This window comes from Mixophyes fleayi, chromosome 2 (assembly GCF_038048845.1).
Source record: "Mixophyes fleayi isolate aMixFle1 chromosome 2, aMixFle1.hap1, whole genome shotgun sequence".
Taxonomy (NCBI): domain Eukaryota; kingdom Metazoa; phylum Chordata; class Amphibia; order Anura; family Limnodynastidae; genus Mixophyes; species Mixophyes fleayi.
The window spans coordinates 367,058,614-367,085,169 of record NC_134403.1 but is presented as its reverse complement, the minus strand read 5'-3'; the positions used below and the strand labels follow the sequence as shown (position 1 = coordinate 367,085,169).

Below are 26,556 nucleotides of genomic sequence, written 5' to 3'. Positions count from 1 at the left end.
TATATTATTATACTTGGTGAAGAACCCAAGAAAAACTTGATAACAGACAAGTAGTCATTTCCGAAAAACAACAACACTGTTAAAATGTAATATAAGGAATCAAAAAAACACACATATACTTCCACAGCAAATTAATAAACTATATGGTACATTAGACTACAATGATACACAAAAAGGAAAAAAAAAAAAAAAAAAGAAAGGAGGGGGGGGGGGGGGGGGGGGGGCTACATACAAATAAAAAAATAAAAAAACCCTGTTCCAAAGAGCTTACAGTCTTAATTGTTCATAAGGAGAGTGATAGCTTAAGTATATCATAGTTCCATAACCAGAATACTGCATGTATTGCAGTAGAACACATTGCCTTCTAAATATTTCACCTGAAACTCCAGTATGTATCCCATTCATACCTCTTGGTTTTCATACTGAACTGCACGACATAGTAAATATAATATACATATAATATACAGGATCCACAAAGTAGATTAAAATAATGTTGGATGTTAAGAGCGCAGACACCAATTCAAACTTGTTAAAAGGAAGCCGCACTTGACATTTGATCCTGTAAATCAGTTTATTAAACGCAGGAGTCTCTTCCATGGATTCTAATCAATGTAACTATTACTTGACATATCTAGTGTCAGCAGGGATTGCAGCAAATTGCTGGCCGGCGCGACCGTCGAGCTAGCCGACATTCCTTTGCTGCATCTCTCTTGATTTTTAGACTAAATGATCTTTTCCTTGTGTATTACAAAGCACACTTCGTGTCCCTGGGCAAACAAGCACTAATAGATTATTTGCATTAATTCGGAAATGCCCTGAAGCGACTGCTCTTTAAGCACACAAACCCCGCACGAGAAAGAGACCTCCAAACCACGCAGAGAATGATTAATCCAATGATGTCCAGATGAACTGTAAGAAATGTCTTTATTGCCACAAGATTTTACATAACAGAAATCAATCTCAAGGGCATTGGTCAATGTGAATTAACATGGTCTGATCCAAAAGTACAAACCACACTTGCAGTACGTCATATATTAGTAAACCGGGCTATATGACTAAGTATGAGCCGAACGGATGCTGCGAGGGGCAGTTAGGGGGGGGGGGTAGTTTGAGTCAGGGATACTTAGGAAGTGAGATGATTTTAAACCAGATAGAAGAAAAGTCCCTACCTTCTATAGTAGATGGCCTAGCGTAGTTTTCGAGAGGAGGGACACAAATGTTGAATAAGTTCATATAACGGTATTTTATATTTAAATTTATTATATTTGTGATTTTCTTCATTTGTGCTGGTCTTAATTATTATTTTATGTTCCAGGGTGTTGCAGTGAATTCTTGAAAATACCAATATACAGCAGATTGCTATAATAAAGCAGATTGCTTTAGTGACCGGTGAAAGGTAATTTGAGTTTGTTAATCATATGCTTTGCAAGATATCAAAGTTAATTAATAAGTGTAGCCACTAAGCTGCTACAGGCTGTGGCTAGTGGCTGGTATGGGAGGGTTGGTTACGCAGGGGTGACATTGACAAGGACCTATTTGATTATTTAACTGGGTTTGTTGTCAACGTTGTTTATGTATTTTATGATTGAAAGTTATGTGTCTTATCTGTGTTTAAAATAATTGCTTCCAAGGTTAAAGAATAACCAGGCACGCACAAAGTAGTCATGTTGGCCCTGTTACTTGCCCCATAAATGTTTATTTATTGGGTCCTACCCTATTTCCTGTCTAATGCCGGTGGCATCCATATGTACAAGAGAGGAGGTTGATCAGAGGGACGGAAACACTTTGATTTGGGGAAGAGTTAGAAAAGGTGGGCTAGAGATAAAGCCAGGATCACCCGAAGCAGAGGCTGTTACGCGTTACACAGTATTACTTGGCTCAAACGTTCTTTTCTACTCTCACGTTGCGTTTGTACACACTACTCTTCACGAGCCAGTTAGCGTAATTATTTTATGTCCTCTGCATTTCTATTCTTTTATTATTTCTGATTTTCCAATTTCATGGTCGTCTGCTCCTTAACAGCATGTTATTGTAGGTTTAGGTCCCTGTGTTGACAATACCCACTGTTAAAAACTGAATAACCAGTCATCGGAAAGGGTTATTCCCACCCAAAATATATTTTTGTTACTTCCCCCAGTTTCAGTCTGTCGTGGCTGACAGACGAAGTTTTACTATGTATGAACACTTTCAACGCAATGCAAACGTACAGTATAATTGGTCATGTTGGTGATATTCTGTCTGTACAGAAGAATACAATTCTTTTGAGACATATCTGAAATCAGCTTTTCCAACTTAACAGCATCAGCTTTTTAAGTGCTCCCATCAATGTTAAACCAATACCAGAAAGCTGCTGCACTCCACAGATGTAAAAAATAAATAAAATGAAAAAAAGAAGCTCCTTTTGTAAATAAGTCAAAGTGGAATGCCAATAGTCAGGATTTAGGCTCTACCTCTACCTGGAAGCCTCTGACAGTAAAATAAAGCAGAAGGCACATGGAGACGGTTAAAACAAATGCTAAAGTTTATGCAGCTAATTACAAGGAAAACGCGGCTCACAGCTTCCTGCCGGCAGCTGCTGCAGGCAACAGGCAACAACTAAAGATGCTGCCTGGAGGAGGCAGAGAAAATGTACAGAGAATGTGTCACTTAGCAGCTTACGGCTGGTAGGAAGACATTCACTGACATAGCAACATGCACAGTATTATGGGGCAGGAGCACAAAAATAACATTATATTTATATGCTACCGTTGTCATCGGACTATATCGAATGTAAAACACATGAGACAGAAGACTCACTAATACCAAGAAGAATAATAGAACCAATAGAGGAAAACTTTAAAGAAAAACCTATTTGAGATAATACGTTATTTGCATCATCATCATTATTTATTTATATATCACCAACATATTCCGTAGCGCTTTAAAATTGGGGACAAACATAGTAAACTAATAAACAAACTGGGTAAAACAGACAAAGAGGTGAGAAGGCTGCTCGCAAGCTTACAATCTATTGGACAATGGGAGTTTGACACATGAGGTTAAGTCTACATTTGCAGTCGGCCCAGCCAGACTGCAAAGGTAAAAGTGACTCATAAGCTAAATGATCCTGTCACACAACAATGGTGGTCAAGGGGTAGTTATATGTGGTAATGCATTGCAACCTATGTAAGTTCTGAACAGAAAACAAAAGGTCGACCAATATGCTGTACTAAATTCGCTCCCGGGCCCTCTCTCCGGTTTGGCCTCGCTCCTGGGCCTCCCTCCCTCCGGACTGGCCTCACTCCCGGGCTTCATTAGGCTCATTATTGCTTCTTTATTTTGCATGCAAGGCTATGTGAATTACTGTAACTTAATTACACATTAACTGTAATAATGGGCATAATATATACATATATACAATGTCCTGTACAAGTTCTAAGCCATATAGGGGAGGATTAATTGCAGGTACAGAGCGCAGTATCCTCTCACATGAAGTTCTCTTTATTGAATCTGCCCAATAAAGTCACAAGGCCACAAGCTGTGTGGGGTATTTTTTTTTTTCATACAGAAAACAAGAATTGGAGAGGTCATAAAATGTTCCACACCTTGCTGGCTTGTTGTAGTATATTAGGATCCCACGCCACATATTATCCACACAACTGTACAATCATTAGTTTTAGGAAAAGGAGGTGTAAGGTTAGGACTATAACGTTTAACCATTTGCCTAATTCTTTTCCGTAATTAGCTGACTTACCAGAACCAGTCCCTCAGCATACCCTGCAAGCATTCTAACACAGCATCCTGGGAAATGTTGTTTCAAAAAAGGTAAAAAGAGCCTCAGGATGCTGAGGGCTAATCTAGGAGAAAAAAAAAGAAAAATCTCTCCATGGGGACCAATGAGAAGCCGCATTGGTCCTCTTCTCATTGATCCTTCCACAATACCAAACAGCAGTGTATTTTTATCCGGTCTGCGAGAATAACCACGAAGCCTTGATAAAACAGCAGCACAGTGGAGCTGTGGGAAAGGTGCAGAGCTATAACGCCCCGCTTCCTTTAAGATATCCATACACTGTGATATTGACAGTCAATTATGCCATTTTACACCTAACTTACTGAAAATCACAGTGTGTGTGCCCCTAAATACCACTAAACCGGATACCATTAGATGAGTCATCATACGTCGGTAGAGATGGCTGGTAGTGTCAGTCGGATGATGACCGCGTATGTGGTTACCGTCCAACCTCGCTAATTGTGTCACCTGATCAAACCCAGGTGCTGAGCGTACATCTATTTATGTGTATGGCCAAATATGACAGTGATCCCGCTAGCACCAAGGTCTGTGAAGAACCCCTTTTCTACCAATCTCAGACTGATCCACAGACCTATGCAAATTAACCGTTAATCAAATACAACTGTTACTGATGTCAGCCTGGCACACTGGATAATGTTAATATTAGCCTTATAAGTCCCATAGAGTGTAAGCTTGTTAGCGGGTACTTCTTACCTCTTTGTCTGTATTACCCAGTATTGTTTTATTATGGTGTTTGTTCCCAAGTGTAATATGCTACGGAATTTGCTGCCACTATGTAAATAAATGTTGATAAGTCGGGTTTAAATGAAAAAAAAACAAACATATTTTGTAACATTCCGGCTGAACAAGGGCAGTACCAAATCGGAGACAATTCTTCAATCAAAGTTATTGCCTGGAAAAATCGAGGGAAGGACCTTCAAATTGTAATTTTATCAGTTTACCACTAGAGGCGCTGTTTTTCCGCTAGCCAGTCTCTCATTCTATCTCAGCAGAATAACTGTCTTCAGTCATAATAAATGCTAATATGCACAGTAGTAAAGTACATTCTCTTTGCTGAATGACTTCTGCCGTTTTACAGACCATTTACAGAAAAATAAATTATAAAAGTGGCATTTTCCTTGAAGCATTCCGGGCACGTAAATGCTTTTATCGACAAGCCTAATTAAATAAGACACTCCATAGGCTACAATATAAAATAAGATCAAGAACACGCATATAGTTGAGAAGACTAAATAAGTCATTGCATTTTTCAACATGTTTAATATTGAATGAATGTTTACACTGCATTAAGTTTAGTTATATCCAGAAATTCACACGTTTGAATATGAATATTTTCCCCAAAATTCCTACTGTGCACCGAAAACATGCTGAAAAGTCCCTGAAATATTAATGCTATTTGCACATGGTGAACAGCAAGAAGAAAAAGTAAAGGATCAGACAAACACGCAGGGCAGAACCTAACACGTTCCTAGCTGTGCCCCTCAGAAGCGGATTTTAGAGGATGGAACTCTGCTACTACCTCCTCACCAACAAGTCTCGGCTGCCGCAGGAAGCTTTGATGTGAGAAATGTGTTCGGTCCTGACAGCTCAGGGGATCACATCACAAGTATTCATGTAGCGCGTCTCCAAACTGGGAGCAAGATGTGAGGAGACTCTAAACCTCTGTTCGTTTAAGTGTCAGCGTCAATACAGAGTACACAGTGTGAGCCACAGCCGCCGTCGCCGGCTGCAGCGTGGAACAAACCCGGGACGCCGAATAAATCCTAAAAAGCCCTTCTCACTGGAGGACATGCAGCTAAACACTGAAGGGTGCTGTACAGCCCAGTGATTAACCCTGAGGCCTCATACTGATGTTATATGCATTACACATTTCACACCAAGTATTTGATTCCTCCAAAAAAATATCAATTATATATTAGCCACAGGTTGTCAGGGGCCCCAGAGGATAGCGGTTTCATCCAGGGATTATTGCAACAAATGAGACATCTCTATGACACATTGTAAGTCAACTCATTGATATAATACTATTCAGAATGTAAATCAAACGAGTTTTAGTGTGAAACATGATTTGCATTCTTTCTCCAACCAAGTCAGTTATTGCCCAAATTAAAGGGTTTTTCACCTTAACATTTAAATATACCCAATCAGTATTTACTGTACTTAGCATGGACCTGGTACTGATAGAGAAGCAAGTTCCACCAACTACTGGAGCAGGAGAGATCAGATAATGAAAGCTGGGCGCTGAGTGCAAGAGCGCCCCCTATAGGAAGCATCACTGCACCTCCATCAAGGCTCAGTTGGCCATGGGTCGCTCCTGTGTATAGGAAGCCTTTTAAAATGTCAGCTGAAAAGGTAACTGCACACTTCTTATTTATTTGTTCAAAGTCGTATCCCCCCCTATAAAATAGTTCTTATAATTGTGCATGAAGAACAAATTACATCACTACAAATTAATTATGGATTACAAGCGCTTATATGCTATTGTTATTCCTATATTGGTTTTTAATTGAAGACTTCTGATAACAGTTGGGTCACAGTCTCTAACTCACCAAAAGGTGTAAGAGGGTGACACTAAGTCTATTTACCCCCCCCATAACCAAGTATGCCACCATTACCCCCAGGAAGTCTTCAGCTGAGGAGAAACCTCTGGTTTCTTCTCAGAGGTACCTAAAAATCACAGTCCCTCTCCCGTGTGTGATAAGAGGCTGGTGAGGGAGCAGTTCTGCTCCTCTGCACTCAATGACTACACACATGGAGAGGCATGGAAATGTACTCCGGAAGGTGAGGAACGAGGGCCGCTTGTATTTACCATATGTGCCGGCCATGTGGGTAACAATAGCTGCCATGTAGGGAGTTGCCTTTGGTCAGAAGAGAACACGGCAGCCTAATAGGAATTCTTTGTTCTTCAAAAGGGTCTTCTCTCCCCTTTTGTGCTTCACTTAATTCATGGCATCTGAGCTGCTCTTGAACTTGACAGGCTCGGAAGAAAAAGAATGGGGGGGGATGGAATGAAGGGGAATAAAAGAAAAGCCTTTAAATGAATTTCCTCATTAGAGGGGGGGGGGGGGGGGAGGGGGGCTGGGGAGGGTTGAAATCACTTTTCAAACATGTCTCTCTAAAACCACTGGACCTTCTGGATGTCAGAAGAAAGGAGTTTAGCTGAAGTTTCAAACTACTTTTTGGGTGGTTTGTTAATAAATTGTGTTTTCTCAATCAGTCTCCAGGTGGGGGTGGGGGGGGGACCTCTAGGTCACTGCCAGGCTGGTTTTATACTAAACCGAGACGTTTATCAATAAATATCCACAGGGAGCTAGAACGTCAATGCTGTAGTTACTGTATACAAAGATACCAAATTTAAGTACAACATTTATGCAAATTTACAGAAAGAGAAAAAGTTCTCATGAAAAATAAAAATGTAGTTTATGATTTAGATTTCTGTTTGGATAAAAAAAAAAAAAAGGTATTACAGCTGAGATCAGGCAGAACCTGAACTTATCAAAAAGTTTTAAACTGTTCAAACCTAAAAACTTTGAAAGGACTGACTTTAGGCCACCAGCTGCACTCCTTGTCATACACCTGGCTCAGTGTTTATGGGTTGTAAACAGATAACTTATACCCCATTCATACTGCACCAAAAACCCGGGTTTTTGCAGAGGCACGCTGAAAAACCCGGGTCTTGGTGCAGTATGAATAGTCCAACCACAAAATCCCGGGTCTAAAATCCCGGGACTTAGACCCGGGATTTTGCGAGGGGTAATTCCCGTGTTGGACCCCACTCGCCTGCAGTATGAGTGGTGCAACCCGTGTAATTCCCGGGTCTCGCCATTCATACTGTAAAAAAAAATAATTAGGAAGTAAAAAAAAAGATTTTAATTACTAAAAAATACATAACAAATTTTTACTTAACTTATTTTCAGCCACCGGTGTCTCCGGTGCGTTGCCGGCTGTCAGGGGGACCTCTGGGTACTAATGGACTAGAAATGACGTTATTTTAATACCCAGAGGTCCCCCTGACAGCCGGCAACGCACCGGAGACACCGCTGGCTGAAAATAAGTTAAGTACACATTTATGTATTTTTTAGTAATTAAAATCTTTTTTTTCACTTTTTTTTTCTAAAACCCGGGTCGGGCAGGTGCAGTATGAACCCGCCCGACCCGGGATTCTTCTTATCTATACTGCCCTGTGCCCCGGCAATATCCTGGGTTAACAACCTGGGATATTGCCGGGGTGGCAGTATGAAAGTGGTATAAGGTGGAGGTTTATCAAGGGTGGAAAAGCAGATTTTACCTGTGATACGACTCTTTGTTTCAACCAATACATGAAAGGGCCATCACGGGCTGTAACACCTGTACATTAAAGTGTACTAGGCCCACAGAGGCAGCTATTGAACGATCTGACCCACGAGCAACATCACTTAGAAATAAGTCACCTTCCTTTATTTTGTATACTGTTCAATATACCAGATTACAAATGTGCTGAAAATCAAAGAGCTAGGAAATACACAATTTAACTTTAATATATATTACTTAGCTGTATTTAACTGATTAGACAATGAAACATTACATTTCTGCAAAGCAAGTCTGCCAGTGATGTCACAGCAGCTCTCATGACTGCGGTCAGTCCCAGCCTTTTTACATGGACACTGTCCTAAAAATGTGGGAGAAGCTACAGTTGCCAAAGGGGGTGGGATCTCCTATACCTGGATATAATGGGGACGATTTATTTTATTATTTTAATTTAGATGCATAATCCCTATCGCTGGTGAAGAAGGGTTTTGTTTCCGCTTTACCCGGCGTATTAAACGGGTTACTGCCTGTTTGCACTTTTGTATCGGATTTACCAGTGCCTTCTGTACTACACAAACCTGTCATCAGTACTTTATTGATATCTTATGCCTCACAATGTCTCTATGATAAACATAAGTAATCGATTCAGTCACAAACCACATAGGAGGTTACAGTCAAGTGGATGCTGGTTGTTCTAATCCGTTTAATGTATCTAGCTGTGCTGGTTTTTTTCAAGGTTATGAAACTTTTAATTAAAAAAAAAACACAACCATTTAATATTTTCTTTTTTTTTTTACAGGTGACAATAAAACCAGTGACAATAACTATCACCAGCAAACACTTTGACTATTTGAGTGCATATTTTTTCATAAAGAATAGGGCTATCCATGGGTGGATCTGGAGTCTGTATGCAACCCTGAATTTCCCTTAGTAGATCTTCCGTGGGTGCCCAGAGAATGGAGGCCTTCCACCAACAACCTTCCAGTTCTCACTAGAGATGCTCTGGCAGTTTGGGACCACCTGTGTAGAGATACTGAGGGTTGGATACGCCCCACAGCAAACGTGTCCATATGGGCGGTGGCTAAACAGTCACAGATTTGAACCTGTTGAGTTGGGCGACTAGAGGTATCCAGACATTAGGCCATTTATGTGAAGCCGGCAGGCTCTCCTCCTTTACTCACCTCAGTGACCTATATCAACTACCTAGAGGAGACTTCTATAAATATTTACAACTCAGGCACTGGCTGACTACGCCGCCACTTAGAGATCACACAATTGGCCCTCCCCTATTGTTTTATTCTAAACGGACAAAAGGGGGTAATAGAGCTAGCATGACTTCCTGGTACAAACACAAATAGACCCACCCAAGACCAAGATACACCTCCAGTGGGAGGGAGACCTCCAGGTAGAGCTGTCAGGAAGGGACTGGGAACGCATATTTTTGAACTCCTTCAAAATGTCTAAATGCATTAATCATACAGAAATGCTGGTAAAGCTTATAAATAGAATACATTCTACTCCGGAAAAGTGACAAGATGTGACCCACTACTCCCCCTACATGTTGGCGTAATTGTGCAGAAAGGGGAGACATCTTCCATATGTTTTGGTCTTGTCCAATATTGCAGCCCCTGTGGAGTGAGATATTTAAGCTATTAAGCGAAATCCTTGGCTACCCGGTTCACCCGTCCCCTAAAAATGGCCCTGCTACACCATTACTCTGCTCTAATGCCACAATGGGACAGGTATACGACAGGTCAGGTCCTTATAGCATCTAGAGCGGCTATTGCCCAGGCGTGAAAACCCCCCCTCCCACCCCCAATATCAAAGATTATCTCCAAAATTAATTTCAGCTTCGAAATGGAAACACTCGGTATACATTACCCCAAGGCATCCACCTCCCCATTAGTAATACGGCGTGCTTGGCATATTTATGTGACTGAGTGAGAGGGAGCACCAATTAGAATTAGAGTTTCACAACAGAGCACTGGAGGTATGTCCTCAAGTTCATAGATTGTAGCTAACCTAATAAAATCCCTTCGCTCTGGTTAGGCAACTGAGTATGCCCGGGGTTGGTGTAGGAGAGAACGGACTGGGTCCTCCTGCCTGCTCCTTTGTTATGTCATACTAAAGGTGGTGATGCTGTGTATCTATTTGTCAAACTATGTACTATTTGATATATTGTTGTGTTCGATACCCACCATGTACCCACCTCCTTTTCCGTATTTCTTTTTGTCCTTCCCCTTCCATTTCTTTTTTCTGTATCCCCTAAAAACTCTTTAAAACGAATAAAAGCAATTTAAAGTTAAAAGAATAGGGCTATAGCCCTTCCCCGCAGACTGTACATTTATAAAGATTCATACACTGCAGAGATAGGTGTTATTTTAATAAATAAGTCTCAATATGTTATTTCACTAGATTGAAGTACAAAAAGAAAGTCAGTCATGACAATTACACAGTGTGTTCATGTGAGGACTCTGCACACGGACCCAAATGTTATTGATAAATTTAATTTAGTAGAAAGAACAAAACACAATGTACTCATACATTCTATATAAGAGATAAAATACAAAAAATCCTCATTACACAGGTAATATCTCCACTACAACGTACATTATCTCATGAACCGTCTCAGAGGCCGTGCAGGATCATGTGATGTGTATAATAAAACGCTCTCTGAATTAATAATTATAAGTCAGACACAAGTGTGTAAGGGGAAGAAAAAGCTTCATTATACGCAGAATAAATCACCCACATGTTATTTGTAAGGTAAATGTCAGTCGTCCTGGCCTGAACACACGAAAACTATTTTTCTGTTAGTAAAAATTAATAACACCAAAACATTTAAAATTTCACAAAACTATTTCAGTAAGATTTTCTATGCAAGTGAAGTAATTAATTTAAGTGTTTTAAGAAACGCGTTTACCTATTGTATTGTGTGTCATTAAAAGGATTAGACACACGCACAGATAGATCTCTTTTTTATTTTTACATTTTATTCCAGCGTAATACTTGCATGCTGTTCCCTAGGATGTATGATAAGCAGGGTCAAATAGCAGAGAGTCCATCAACATAAGCATAATGCTGTCACTTAGGATCTTGGCGTTGACACAGCATCTAGCGACCAAGCAAGGGACGGGTCACAATGAGAAGACCCCGGTGACCCTACCCCCGGCTTAGCCAATGACTTTCAGGATGCATTAGGCCATCTGCTACAGGAAAATCCCAGTAGGGGTTAGAAGAGGCACAAAAGCTTCAGTACAGGCCAACATTCAGAACAAATTCTGTTTCTAAAGGGAGAAAATGGACATTGTGTGGGGAGTGTGCTGCGAGGACAAGTAATGTGACTGGGATATTGCCACGTTCAAAGGCTCTGCCATTGTCAAGCGAAAATACAAATCGGATGGACACATTTTTACCAAAATTTTGCTTTTAAGCCCGTTTTAATGCTTGTTACAATAGATTCTTATTTAATTTAGTTCTTGTTTGTTTTATTTCACTTACTAAAAAACAAACAACAACTTTACATCAAGTCTGTGTAACTTTACACATGGAGGTAAAAATGAAAAGGAAAACAGACACAAGCATTTAAGAGGTTGTATGACTGGTTTGCAAAACACATAAGCTGTAGGGCTATTCCCTCTCATTAACAATCATCAGAAGGCAGCCTATTAACAAGGTACCCGTGAAATGACAGAAAGCATTAGAAATCACCTCGGTCAGCTCAGTGAAATAATAGGATACATTCTCATGAACGTTGGCTAAGTCCAAAGGAAGAGAACCTTCATTTCTTTCCTCTTTGTATTTAATAGAAATTTGCAGGGATAAAACTATATAGGATTTCCAGGTTCTATGATGGTGCCTGTAAGTTTATTTGTAAGCTCACCATTTAGTACAGTTTCTTCCCCCTCAATCCTTTTCTCTCCTCCTAGCGGTCTCGTGTTCATCTTATGCAGCTGTGACAATCTTCTCGCAATACAATAACTTAAAGGCTTAGTAACGAGAGGTGTATGACATCACTGGGCAGCATGTGATGTCATTAGGAGTACGGTGAGGTAGAGGAAAGGTACGAGGCCTAGAGGCAGCAGTCACAGATTGTCGACGTTGCTTATAGCCTCAACAGAGGGATAACTAGCCCATCTCTAGTATATACACTGTACTGGACTCGCCACAATTAAGCAAAGAAAATGTTTAAAGTCCTGTTAATAATAAGGATACTGCCCCCTTAGATCAGTAACACCGAGTTTTACAGCCTCTTCCACAAGAAAAACCTGTGTCTTCAGTATTCGCACTGGCTTTAAATGGTAAGCACTAGTAAAAAGATCTTCTCAATTTTATACTATTGTCATAGATACGTAGATGTCCCATTTTCAATGTTGACTGAATGTAAAGCGAATAAATCTTATTCTGTATAATGAAAACCATTCTCACTACCGACTTTTATTCTGTAATCTTTATACATTAATATTTAAAAAAAAAAGCATTTAAAATGCTTTAAAATAAAAATAAAAAAAGGCATTATAATGAAGAGCAACAAACATGTGACGATGGGGACTGTAGTGTACCAATCCTCGCCGCCTCTTACAAGGCTCTCTCCAACTCTACTGCCTCTTATATCTCTAACCTCCTCTCCATTCACACTCCTGCCCGCTCCCTGCGCTCGGCCAACGACCGCCGCCTCTCCTCTACCCTTATCACCTCTTACCACTGCAGAATCCAAGACTTTTCCCGTGCAGCCACCCTTCTCTGGAACGACCTCCCTCGTTCCATCCGTCTCTCTCCTACTCTGTGCTCCTTCAAACGTGCACTCAAAACTCACCTCTTCCTCAAAGCCTACCAACCATCTACTTAACCCCCATCTCCTTCCTTTGCTCGTCCTCCCTTCTCTCCTCTTGCCTCAACTGGCTCCTCTTGTGCCTGGTCTGTTTCCCCTCCCTTAGGATGTAAGCTTGTATGAGCAGGGCCCCCTCCCCTCCTGTCTCCATACCTGTTCTTCCGCTCCGTCTTTACTGCATATGACTGGCCGGAGTTTCTGAAGTATTGGTACTTTTTGTTCATTGTTCTGTATGGTTTCACCCTGTATAGTCTACTGTTAGTACTGTGTGCGGCGCTGCGGATACCTTGTGGCGCCTAACAAATAAATGATAATAATAATAATAATAATACCAAGGTCCGCCAAGACTAAACCGTGCATGAAGCGCGTACATGTAACCGCTGAGCTGCAAAGTGTTCCTGGAAATAATATAATGCATAATTGCCAACATTTCTATATCTTCCTGTATTGTTGTCATGGCATGTTCAGTGTGCTACTCTATTAAATGAAGCCAATCTGTTAGAGTTCTAAAAATATAATCAGCAATTTTATTGTTTTCAATGTGTGTCAACTGCAGACAATGAAAACATTTAAAGCAGCAATCCCAAAGAGAAGGTTCATTCTATTTTTCTTTAAATCGCAAGTATAGCACCTATTAAGCGTGCATCCGTTATTTTTCTTGGCAGTCTCGTACAAAATCATTATATCACTTTCAAAATCTCTCTGGCTGTCAGCATGTCATGTGATGGATTTTATAGTGTACTGTTCAGAGAGGTTCAGAGAGGCTCAGAAGAGGGGGGAGGGGGGAGATTCCAAAGCCCCTCTGCTTACTGCCACGCGACTGTGGTAATCCATGATACTGTGCAGACTTATAAATCATTAATAGGAGCCTGAAGAAACAAACCCAGGAAAAATGGTAAAGAACATTCTTCTTGTAGCCTGCCAGTGATTTATGATAAACGAAACACATGGGATTGCTGCTTTAACCAAATAATGCACTTTCTTCTAAAGAACCAGCATGCAAAGTAGAATTGTGTTACTGTATATACTTTAAAATGGCAATACATGGCAGCAACCAAGAATTAGGAAGCTGCATGATGTTCTTCTGCAGAAAGTCTCCACTCAAATGTTTTATTGTCAGTTACTATAGTTACTGGGACCCAGATGATCCCTTGGAATCCGGTAGCATTATCCGTATGATAGGGTACCTGGTATACAGAGGAAGACTCACTAAGAGATGCAGTAACTAGAATGAGGAAAAACTCATACCAGCTTCCAGAGAGCTCAGCTTTGGCAGATAGACGAGTTCCCTCTTCCTCCTTACAGACATCTTACGGTTGTCTCTCCACCTAATTCAAAACTTGTTTTAAAATGATGAAATGTAAGTACACACATTGACATATTTTGCATATTTCATTGAAATAAAACAAAGAAAAAAAAGCAATTTGCAATAGCATTTGATACTTTTTAATGGAAATCCCTTCTTTAAGGTTTGCAAAGAATATAAAACAGAGTCCTCTGATAAACAGTCATGGCCAAAAGTTTTGAGTGACAAGTATTGGTTTTCACAAAGTTTGCTGCTTCAGTGTTTTTAGACCTTTTTGTCAGATGTTGCTGTGGTATACTGAAGTAATATTACAAGAATTTCATACGTGTCCAAAGGCTTTTACTGACAATTACATTAAGTTTATGCAAAGAGTCAATATTTACAGTGTTGACCCTTCTTTTTGAAGACCTCTGCAATTCTCCCTGGCATGATGTCAATCAACTTCTAGGCCACATACTGACTGATGGCCGCCCATTCTTGTCTAATCAATACTTGGAGTTTGTCAGAATTTGTGGGTTTTTGTTTGTCCACCCACCTCTTGAGGATTGACCACAAGTTCTCAATGGGATTAAGGTCTGGGGAGTTTCCTGGCCATGGACCCAAAATTTCAATGCTTTGATCCCCGAGCCACTTAGTTATCACTTTTGCCTTATGGCAAGGTGCTCCATCATGCTGGAAGAGCATTGCTTGTCACCAAACTGTTCTTGGATGGTTGGGAGAAGTTGCTCTTGGAGGATGCTTTGGTACCATTCTTTATTCATTGCTGTGTTCTTAGGCAAAATTGTGAGTGAGCCCACTCCCTTGGCTGAGAAGCAGCCCACGCAGGAATGGTCTCAGGATGCTTTACTGTTGGCATGACATAGGACTGATGGTAGTGTTCACCTTTCCTTCTCCGGACAGTTATCCAGATGTCCCGAACAATCTGAAGCGGGATACAGAGAAAATGACTTTACCCCAATCCTCAGCAGTCCAATCCCTGTACTTTTTGTAGAATATCAGTCTGTCCCGGATGTTTTTCCTGAAGAGAAGTGGCTTCTTTGCTGGCCATCTTGTCACCAGGTCATCCTCCAAAACTCTTCGCCTTACTGTGCATGCAGATGCACTCACACCTGCCTGCTGCCATTCCTGAGCAAGCTCTGCACTGGTGGTACCCCGATTCCACAGCTGAATTAACTTTAGGAGACGGTTCTGGCACTTTATGGACGTTCTTGGGCGTCCAGAAGCCTTCTTCACAACTATTGAACCTCTCTCCTTGAAGTTCTTGATGATACCATAAATGGTTGAATTAGGTGCAATCTTACCAGCAGCAATATCCTTGCCTGTGAAGCCCTTTTTGTGCAAAGCAATGATGACAGAATGTTTCTTTGCAGGTAACCATGGTTAACAGAGGAAGAACAATGATAGCAAGCACCACCCTCCTTTTAAAGCTTCCCGTCTGTTATTCTAACTCAATAAGCATGACAAAGTGATCTCCAGCCTTGTCCTCGTCAACACTCTCACCTGTGTTAACGAGAGAATTACTGACCTGATGTCAGCTGGTCCTTTTGTGGCAGGGTTAAAATGCAGTGGAAATATTTTTGGCATAAAGTTCATTGTCATGGCAAAGAGGGACATTAAAAATGAATTAAAATTCATCTGATCACTCTTCATGACATTATGAATTATATATACAAATTGTTATCATAAAAACTGAAGCAGCAAATTTTGTAAAAAAAAAATACTTGTGTCATTCTCCAAAACTTTTGCCCATTACTGTAGATGTTAGCCCTTTAAAAAGAAAATAAATTATTTTATTACTAAGGATTACTTTAAGCTGTCTAAGAAGAGAACACGTGTATATATCAGACTCTAGCAAGGTTAAATAATGTCCTCAATTGGCAAAGAAAAAGCACCCCTTGCAGGCAATATTCATGGGAAATTATAGAATGCAACTTGTAAATTCAGACATGGGAATATATTATACATTAATTCTGTAGACAAGGCCCTATAAAGTACAACATCACCAATACGATGTCCTTTTAAAATAAAGCCGTTTCTTACAATGATATTTTTTGTTTCAAATGAATATTCAGGATAACGCACACAATGTATTCACTAGGAACTATTGACGTCACAGAGCCACAAACCAATGTATCCATGAACCAGCAGGAGTCTGATGTGCCTGCAAGATCCCGACACTGTTCGGTCAATGATGTTTGATTTGACACTATAAGTAAGCAGTGCTAAGTAAAGAGCAGATTGTGAAGAAAGCATAACAAAGGGAGAGGATACAATGGAGGACATGTGACATGCTAAGAATGAACAGACATCCCTCAAACGGATAAGGGAAGAGCAAAAGTTGGGAATAAAGGACTCTGCGTGTCTGACCGGTCAAAATACACATCTATAAACCAGCATCGATGCCTCCAAAAAGGACAAAGACTGATAGGATACAACACATCAAAAGACCAAAGTTAGCGAGGTGTAAACAGCTACGCAGACAAAAGACAAGAATCCCCCCAATCATTTGTCCACATAACCAGAATGTAGAATGAATCTTAGGCTACAGTCTCACTGGTGATCTCTCCATAGAGATTGACAGTAAAAATCACAGCTGAAAATTGCTACAAATATTCTCCCATAGGACACCAATTAAAATGTTATATTGATTTTCCTTTATCAAAGTGCTGGTAACTGCTGCTGACAGTAAATTAAATGCAGCTGTATTGAAATCAATGGTATACGAGAAGTATCCGGCACACAGTAATTCACTGCTGTTAAAGGGGAAACTTCAATAAAATATGATGTCTAATTAAAATCACTATGGTGATTACTAAAACTAACTGGATTAACACCTGATATTGAAATAGCACTTTTGCATGAAATAGTCTACTTAAAGTGCAGAAACATGTGTTGCTGCCATTACAGAGACAGGCTCTTAAGGCATTATGCTACTTGGCAACAACTGCAACAGTGCAGTTCACAGATGTTACCGAGTTTCAGTCCTTAACAACCCTCCTGTCAAATGGCAGCAACAGGTAATTCTGTGTTTTAAGCGGGAAGTTTCATGCAGAAGTTCTATATCAATATAAGGAAATCCAGAACTGAAAAATCACTATTGTAACACTACTATTAGTATATAGCACTACTATTATGGCTAGTGAACACTGTGGCAGTAACCTATGACAACAAAACATTTGCTTTCCTTAGTCAAAGGACTTGTCCTTGTAAGCAGCACAAATCAGAGATATATATATTTATATATATCTCATTGATCACTATAGCCCTACAATACTCACGAGTGTTGATAACAAACAGATAACAGACCACAAAAGGAAGAAGAGAAATGTGAGGGCAGCGTCCACTGTCCGTGAATGGTTCACTATACATCCTCCATAGGGAATAATGAGGACTTTTCCTAGTGCAGTTTAACTTGCTGCATTTGTTTGGCAATCACTGCTAAGTCCACACAGTGAAGCTGCATATATACCGTGTATTATACCACAGCGGTACAACAGTACTAATAACAGGCAAGCATACAAAATGAATAATCTTGGTGGAATTGTTCCCTTTAAATGATTCTGTTTCTAACATTTCTACCAGTGGTCCACTTATTATTTTGTGTTTTTTTTAAAAAGATAGTAGTCAGGGCTCTTATATCCCCCCTCCCCTTCCTATTCACTACCAGAGGACTGGGCAGGCGGCCAAGGCTACCAATTATAATCATTGTGTCAGTACATATTGTGAGTGGTGTTCCATTCATGAAATGTCTTGGAAACTTCATGTAAACACATGAAATAATTGTCTGCATTTCAATGCGTTACAGATAATGCATCAAAATTTCTAGGGTTGTATCTACTTATAGAGCTGCCGAAAAACAGAGAAGTGAAAATGATTCTTAAACCATCTCCTTACTTCCTACAGCCCCAGATAACCTTGCACATTAGAACTATTGTCATGTTATGGATGGGGTGCATTGCACCAATTCCACAAGACCTACAGAGAGCAATCAAATCTTCTTGCAGCGCTTACCTGCTACAAGGAGAGGGAGGGGCGCGATGATGTGACCGGCCTCATCAAGCGCTATGACGCATGACCACGCCCCCGCCGTGCGATGTGCACTGTGGTGGGAGGGCTTCATAATAGGATTGCTCCACCCACTTTTCGCAGACCAGGGAGACACATTTCATTGGAGTTTTTACAGAAATCTCTGTTCAATTTCCTTTGTGTCCCATAGAGATTTCTGTACCGTACTAGCCGGTAAGGCGATGACCGGCGACACCTCGCAGCTAATTGTACCTGTACCAAAGAGTCCTGTTTGAGTTTCCCATGCAGATCAGGCTTCCTGTCAGCAATCCTAAAAGGACTACACACCGTCTTTTAAGGACTACAACAGTTGACGGTAGATGACAAAGGATTGGACTATCGATGTACAGAAAGTTTCATATTTGTTAATGTCAGAAGATGCGTTAATGGCTTCTGAGTGATGGCAGGCCCTTTCTGCCGGCGGCTGAATTTATCTGTAAATAGGTGATTTCAGTTCCTCGGTTGACTCAGGATTACAGCGTTACTGGATTTCAAATAAAAAACAAAAAGAAAACGGAGCCTGTTCTTTCCCATTTTATCAACCCCATCCCAGCGGTTCCGATTGGTCACGTTATGGTTGCTACAGAAATAAGCTCTGATTAGGATACAACACTAGACAAGGCGCCTCATGTTCCAGTTTAATGTGCAAAAAAGAAGTGCTGTAACCCATAGCAACTAGATAGTTAATTAGGAAAGATCCGATTGGTTGTGTGCTGCTTGTGGAGTTTTCATGCATGCCCCATAGGTTATAAAATAGACCCCACTGAGTTACAGAATATATATGTGAAATAGATGACACTTGGACAAGAATGGCCTAAAAAAAGCCCTACAGATCACAAGACCTGAACCATTCTGTAATAGCACAACTGTGCTAAAACCTAGAGTAATCTTAAACTGGGTACACACTACACGGTTTTCGTCCAATAATCGGCTGAAACAGCCGACATACAACCGCTTGTTCAAAAGTCGGGTCAGTGTGTGCAGTGACACGATGGTCGAAAGTCTGCCCAAATGGACGATTATCGCCTCCTTTGGTTGGTCGTACCGTTTAATATTTTCGTTCCAATCTCGTTTCCGCTGTGCCGCGTGTATAAACTTCTGACCGATCCACAACAGCGAGTACGAAATTACAGTCATTGCTCACGACAACATGGCTGTAAAAAGTCGCTAAAGGGACGTCCGCTCTTCCCTTTATCGTCCTAAACAAGGCTAGTGTGTATGCAGTCCATGGACCGAGCGATCGGACCATCGATCACATGTAAAAATCGCTCGGCATAAAAAGTTGGCATATCTAAAGCTGGGTACACACTACAGAAATTTCGACCATCATACAAATGTATGAAAGGAATTTGCCCGCTTCTCCAACAATGCAGGTTTTGTGGATTTCCTCTCATAATCACCTATAAATTACTAAGTGACACCAAATGATCCATCAGAGCCATTTATTTAGCACAGCGTCCGTAGACCAGTTTTACAAGCTGCGTCTTATCGCTGGGGACAAAGTGTCACATGCAGCAACAATGGTTTCTATTAGGAGACATAAATGCCTAGAACAACGGCTTCATCTCTTTGTCTCAGAGATGGATTCTGCCCAACTTCGCACCTCTGTGTTCCTATCAGCCGAGGATGTAATAAAAAGCTGTCACTCTGCGAGATGGGAGAACAGAAGTGATCATGTCACTGGGTTAAGTCCTTATTCCCGTTTCAGCAGTCTGGGCACCGTGCAGACATCAGCGGCTCCTACTTCACCATGGACTGAAGAGGTAAGTGCCACCTCCAGCTGTATACCCAGCACAAGTGTATGAGCGCTGCTGAAAGACACAGCAGAACTGGCACAACATAAAGAACGGCCATTAAAAGTAAACCCAAGAACAAGCAACACACACTATACAGCCCTCAAAATGCAGCAAAGGACATGAAATAAGAAACAGCCACGGAGTATGACAAAATAGAAACAAACACATTAACTGCACAAACTCTGGAATGGTGTCCTGAGCAACAGATGAAAACGCTGCTTTTTCGTTAAATTTAAGGATTAACAAATTACTTTGATCCACATTATACATTTGTTATAACGATTACTTTTTCCCCTTAATTTCATCAGAAAAATAAAATCTATTATATTGTTCAGAATGGATTTCAGTTTTACTTTTACATGACTTTGTGGCACATTGTAAAATATCCCCATGTGACCAGAGATTTGCGCTCTGATTGGTCTTTGCAGTCAACTATATTATTCCTCAACTGCCCTTTTCATGCTATAAAAACAATGTACATTTTAATGTTTTTTATCATCAGTTATTTGTAGAGCACCAAATATATTGTGCATTGCTGTATATAGAATATTTATCATGCATCAGTCCCTGTCTCATTGGAGCTTACAGTCTACATTCACTAACACACATACACAGACTTGGATCCATTTTTTTTGCCAGCAACTTATTATCCTACCAGTATGCTTGGACTGTGGGAGCAAACAAGGGGGAACATGCAAACTCCACACACAGGGTCGTCGCCGGGATCGAACTCATGACCCCAGCGCTGAGAGGCAGCAATGCTAACCACTGTGACACCCACAATGTTACACACTTAATCTGGATTCTGCATGCATCACTTTGAGAGAAAAAAAAAATGCTGAATTTTATTTACAAAACGTCTTTTCTATAAGCTGCCCACAGTGGTTTCGCATTCGGCTGTGTTTTCCTTGTGTGATGCTGTCATGAAGCAGCTGACTGGTAGTAACTCAGAGGTTGGAATCTGTTTGTAGCATTTCGTGTAAGGATGAATAGGGATGGAGAAGACCTGATGAATGCATTGTCAATGAAAGGAGAATTTTGGGAATGTAAATACAATAATACCTCTGTCCGATAAATGCTACACATAAATAAAATAAAGATTTGACAAGAGCAAGAAAGAAAACAGATTTATTGTTGTTTTAAACAATAAAATTAAGATATAGAGACAGGGTATGTTTAAATCACCGCTAAATGCAATGTTCAGGAACACTTGTAAGAATGAAATATTTCACAATAAAGGCTGTGATTATCATAACAGAATCTATTTTATGCACATACCTATTGTCTTGTCAGAGGGCCATTTAAAGCCTAAAAAGGAAAACCCCAGCTAGCTAACAGACGCAAACATGTGCGCAGCACTGTGGCTAGCATTGCTGCCTTACAGCACTGGGGTCATGGGCTCCATTCAGACAAGGTCCTATCTGTGTGGAGTTTGTTCCCCGTGTTTGCGTGGTGCTCCGTTTCCCTTAAACATACTAGTACAAACTGGGGGCCGGGACTATAAACAATAATAAAGACACCACTGTGATTAAAGATGGCTAAACTGCCCTGACCGTACTCCACATCTAATTCTATTGGATTCACATTGGGATGCCTGGAAAATGCGGCCATTTATCCCAAACAACCAGGCTGACAGGTTACTGCTGTGCATAGGACACGGAGAGGAGCAGGTGGGGATACCGTACAACCTAGAAACCCTCAACTCTGACCTCGTGTTCCCCAGGGTTGAATGCTCGCGGTGCAACTTTATTGCCGTAGCTGCCCCAGAACCAACGGCACAATATCCTTCTCTACAGGAAAGAGCGTCACTTCAGTCATTATTTAGGTTTGTTTTAAATGATAAAGACCCAGGGACCATTACTTCCACCAGCAATTTTTAACAGTCAAGAATTTGTGTTCTTAATTCTCCTGTTCTGACACCAGGTAAAGCTGGAGTGATCAGTTTGTACTTTATGGACTTCTGTGGGGGATTCAAGCTCAGTATGAAAATGATCTCAGTGTGTGGACTCTCTCAGTGCATCCAGTAATGACAGCAGAGACTGCTGCCTACATATCTCCACCTACTGCATCCTAACACTGCTTAAACAGCCATGCTGGTGTTACAGGGGGTCCACCTGTGTTACATATACGTCTATATTCACAGACAGAGGCATCCAGGAGAGAGCTGCTTAATCTCCATCCCCTGAAACATTTCAGAAGATTAAAACAAACAAACAAACAAACGCTTGCTGTGTAAATATCAGGTTACTTCACTACAGAACCAGCCGTCGGCACCCACCAACTTTACTATGTAACCGACTATTTGTAAATCAGTCTGCATTGCATTTCTTTTATGCAACTTACGGTCCAATTTACTCAGATATATTACACAAGAAGCCAGTAAAAGTCTATACAGAGCTCGGCCTACAAAACAATGGCATAACGCACAGCTGAAAATCAGAAAGAGCAACATAGATATCACATACATTCGCCACGGCGAAATTTCTAGACAGATGTCCAAATACTGGATTTTGGGAAAAGGCAAAAGTAAACAAAACCCTAAGCCTGCCATAGACACTTTTTGTAGTGAAATGGTTTGCAAGAGGCTTAACGACCTGGATCTATCAGCTGCACAGAGTGTAGCCTCTCGCCCCCCCCAACAGTTCCAGAATGGTGCCCGAACCTCCTCTCAGCTGCCCTGCTCATCCCAACTTTCTGTACATCATAAGTGGTATAAATACTTTACTGGTGAATCACCCAATTGGACTGTGGGTGAGGTGGGTTCTGGGCAACAGCAAAACACCATTTACTGTACACCTGATAATCTTTGTTGATCAAACCTTGCATTCCCATGAACCAGTAATATCACAGCGACACCGTAGCCAATGCAACAAGGTATACAGAGATATTTATATTAGACATTCCAGGATACACACTGCTGCATTGGCAGAGGTTTTATTCTCACTCCGATAGCGGGGATATGAGAGGTCCTCTCAGATTTTCACAATTTAGTTTTACGTGATCTTGAAAACCGGATAATTTAAAGTAATGCAATTCTGGATTAGAAAATTAACTGGCAAAACAAACAGCGAGAGCAAATTAATGGAGCTCCAAATGTATGAACAAAAAAGGTAAAGATAGAACGCGGACTAGTGAAGACGCATCAGTACAAAACTTGGTTACAGATATGACCATGTAAAGTAACTGGGGAGAACTGATGTTATATAAGTGTTTAAATAGAAGCACAATAGGGCTAAAAACATATCCACAAAATATGTGACCCTACCTCTTGTTGTCTACTTCCTACAAAAAAAAAGTAATAAAGGATCTATTATATAAATTAGCTGTTGCCACTGGCTGCCTTGTGAGCTGCATTTCTTGTGACCCTAATCTCATGTGATCATTTTAAGCCAATTAGCTGAAAGCTGGCAGACTTTCTAGCAAAATCACAGGAAGTTTCTCAGGAATGTGAGCATGCTCCTGCCAGTACATGGGTTGTTTAATGATACTCATCATCATTTATTTATACCTGCCCAGAAGGTAGAGATAGCTTAGTGATGGCACGTAACATGGTGAATTTGCAGGAAACTATATAGAAAGCTTCACACGGAAATCACATTGCCCCATCGGCATTATTGTACAGCTCAAACACCTCCTTGTTCCATCTCCCATGATTATAGATCACATCTAATGTATTATAAACACCCTGTGATGTTACAGCGTGGAGAAACTCTGCTTAACGGGCTTGCAACAAGCAATTCTAACCAGTAACATCACCATATGACCTGTAACCAGCAGAAATCTGGTTCCCATTCCAATATGCGTAGAGACGGCAATTAATCTCAGCCAACTTCAGGAGGGATGAAAGAAGCACAGAAGAGGCATACGCTGCAATCACCTTAACGCCATGGCGTACTGGAAGCATACTTATATGTTGTCTGTTCAGAGGTCGGATTAATGTGTAACTGTGAGTAGGCGACAGGGACTCTTTAAAGGAGTTGGACTATCACATAATTTATTGCCATTGGCTGGTAGAGACCATAGGAGAAACTGGCCATGGCAGAAGATGTGAGGTGATCACGTGACACGCATGTCCCATCTTTTAACCAGTGTTTTGTGCAGGGAGAACAAATTCCATTAATGTAGAGGAAGTACCTACAATGAACGATGGACTGGTGACTGTGAAATGGTAATTATTGCTTTTATGAAAACACAGCTACACAATGTCTGCAATGTATTTTAAAAAACAAAAAGCGTAGAGCGATACCTCCACAGGAACAGTTAATGTGTGTAATAGCTCTTTAAACACAAATCCATGTGGCCACTAACAAGATCACACGATAATTACTTATGAAAACAGAAAAAAACTTTACAGAAATCATAAAAATACTTGTGGCATTTTAGGCAGAGTCTAGTGTTGGCGTCTGCCTACAAGGAGACATAGAAATGTGCTTTGCGTTGTACTATCCACAGTCTCATCTCTACATGACTATCTGAATTCAATATGGATATTCAGAAACAGAGATAATAATTCTGCAGAGTGTTTGCAGGGAACAGAACAAGTTTAAGTGTTTTTAAATGAACACAGTTGTGTTTAACCTGGTTAACACACCAGCGGCACTAGAAATCTTCTCCTACATGGAAATTCCCTTTTAAATCCTTTGATGCTACAACAATAACCTGTTTGTAATAGAAATTCCTCCAAGAATACTTCAACACCTACATCCCATTTACATTGCTGGAAAAGATTTCAAAAGGCGTTAAGCCTTACCCATGAAGCAGAGGGAAAGAGCCGGCTATTAAACACGTTACACTATATAATGCAGCGCGTTTGTAAAGTATGATAATAAAACAGAGGATAGTATACACAATGCTCTCATTATTCCGACTAACCATACAGATTTAGCAGAGGTATTTTATAATTATAAGATACATACACAAAATAGTCCTGAGCTGTAAAAAGCTTATTATAGCTTGAAAAGTCCATTATTTCAGAAAAGTAGCTGTAAAAGCCTATTTAAATAGGTTCAGGTTTCCTGAATTCTACTTATCTGACTGTGCGCATTCTATGAAACCAGCATCCTTAGTGCATTGTTAGTCAATTAGTGTAGGAATACTATTTTTGATAGTCCGGTACCTTGTGGTTTTGAAAGCTTTTCTTGAATTTGATTTGAAGCGGATAATTTTTTGACTCCCATTGGCCAATCCTTCTTGCTACTTAGAAAATTAGCCAAAATACTATAATAGCACATAGAACCTGCAGGGTAGCTACAATGTATTTTGTGAAGAAACATTGCTTAAGTCCAAGTTTATAAAGTAGGTAGCAACCAATATGTCACATGGGTTCCATGTTCTTAAAGGAGAACGGATGAAAGTGAATCCACCCCCTCTCCCCTAAATTACAGATTTGGGAGATATTCAGTATTGGATGCGTCTGATAACAGTTTGATATAAACACTGCACAGTGAAGGAAAGGTCATTTGAATACCTGCTAGTTATAGCTAGATCAGGGTTCATTAAAAAAAATTTTTTAACTCCGTTGTCTTTTTTTCAAAACAAAAAGTTCTACTGGATAACGATCAGAAAAAAACATTTATGTAATGGGCAAGGTCTGATCTTCAAAGTCAGAGGATCATGTTAAGTTGAACGTAAATTGCATTGTTATTGTATTATACATTTTACTTCTGTGTAAGTGCACAAAGCACTAGTTCCGAAGATATTGCACATGCTCAGTTGTAAAAGCAACAACGCAATTCGCGTTTATTTTAACATGAGCCCCTGAATGTTTAGGAACCTCAGACAACATCAATGCTATGATCATATTCTCTTGAACCCCTTCCTCAATGGGCAGTCTAGCCTCTTATCCAGCCTGGGGCTTTCATACTGTGAAGTGGTGGCCAGTGGAATGGAAGATTCTAAGGCTGCGATTTACAGTCTTGTACTTGCACGTAGTTTGGTTAAACTTTTTTAAAAAAAAAAAAAGAATAAGCTAATAATAATTTCTCAGAGGCAGTAAATTTACTTGAAATGTATATACATTGTAACGTAATTGTTTTTGACCCATCTCATTACCGGTTAGAGTTCTTGACCTTTATACTTCAGGAATCAGAATTTTATAACTCAGCTTTGCAACCCGTTATTCACTTTTAAAATTATAATTTTCTTTCCGTTTAAGTAAATGGTCAATTGTATACACATTATGTGTATACAATGGATACACATTATTAATAAGTATAAACAAATGGAAAGGTGTACTAGTAAAAAAAAAATATTAAAATAGAATTCATAATCTGTTTTCTGAGTGGCAAATTCCTACCCATCCTAAATGGCACAAACAGCCTGCTTTCTGGGGTCCCAATCACTAGGCTAACAAACCCTAGATTGAAACCACTGACATCACAATTAGTCCGAGCAGGGGGATAAAATCACCATGGCACATGCCTCATACTTTAAAGAGTCGCTTTATGAATCGTCCTTTGATCATTCTCCAATACTTCATTTT

The 26,556-nt window shown here is 40.3% G+C and overlaps 1 protein-coding gene across 9 annotated transcripts in view; it reads right to left on the bottom strand.

The window, feature by feature from the left end:
• Positions 1-26,556, bottom strand: part of POU2F1 (POU class 2 homeobox 1) — a 100,265-nt gene that overhangs the window by 62,433 nt on the left and 11,276 nt on the right. For 8 of the 9 annotated variants that reach the window (XM_075197357.1, XM_075197356.1, XM_075197360.1 and 5 more), the window contains exon 1: positions 14,157-14,229. The exons of the other annotated variant lie outside the window; for it this stretch is intronic. In XM_075197357.1, the coding sequence (XP_075053458.1) occupies positions 14,157-14,217 (61 nt within the window). In that variant the 5' untranslated portion in view covers positions 14,218-14,229. Of the gene's footprint in view, positions 1-14,156; positions 14,230-26,556 lie in introns of those variants that run through there. 9 annotated transcript variants of the gene reach the window in all.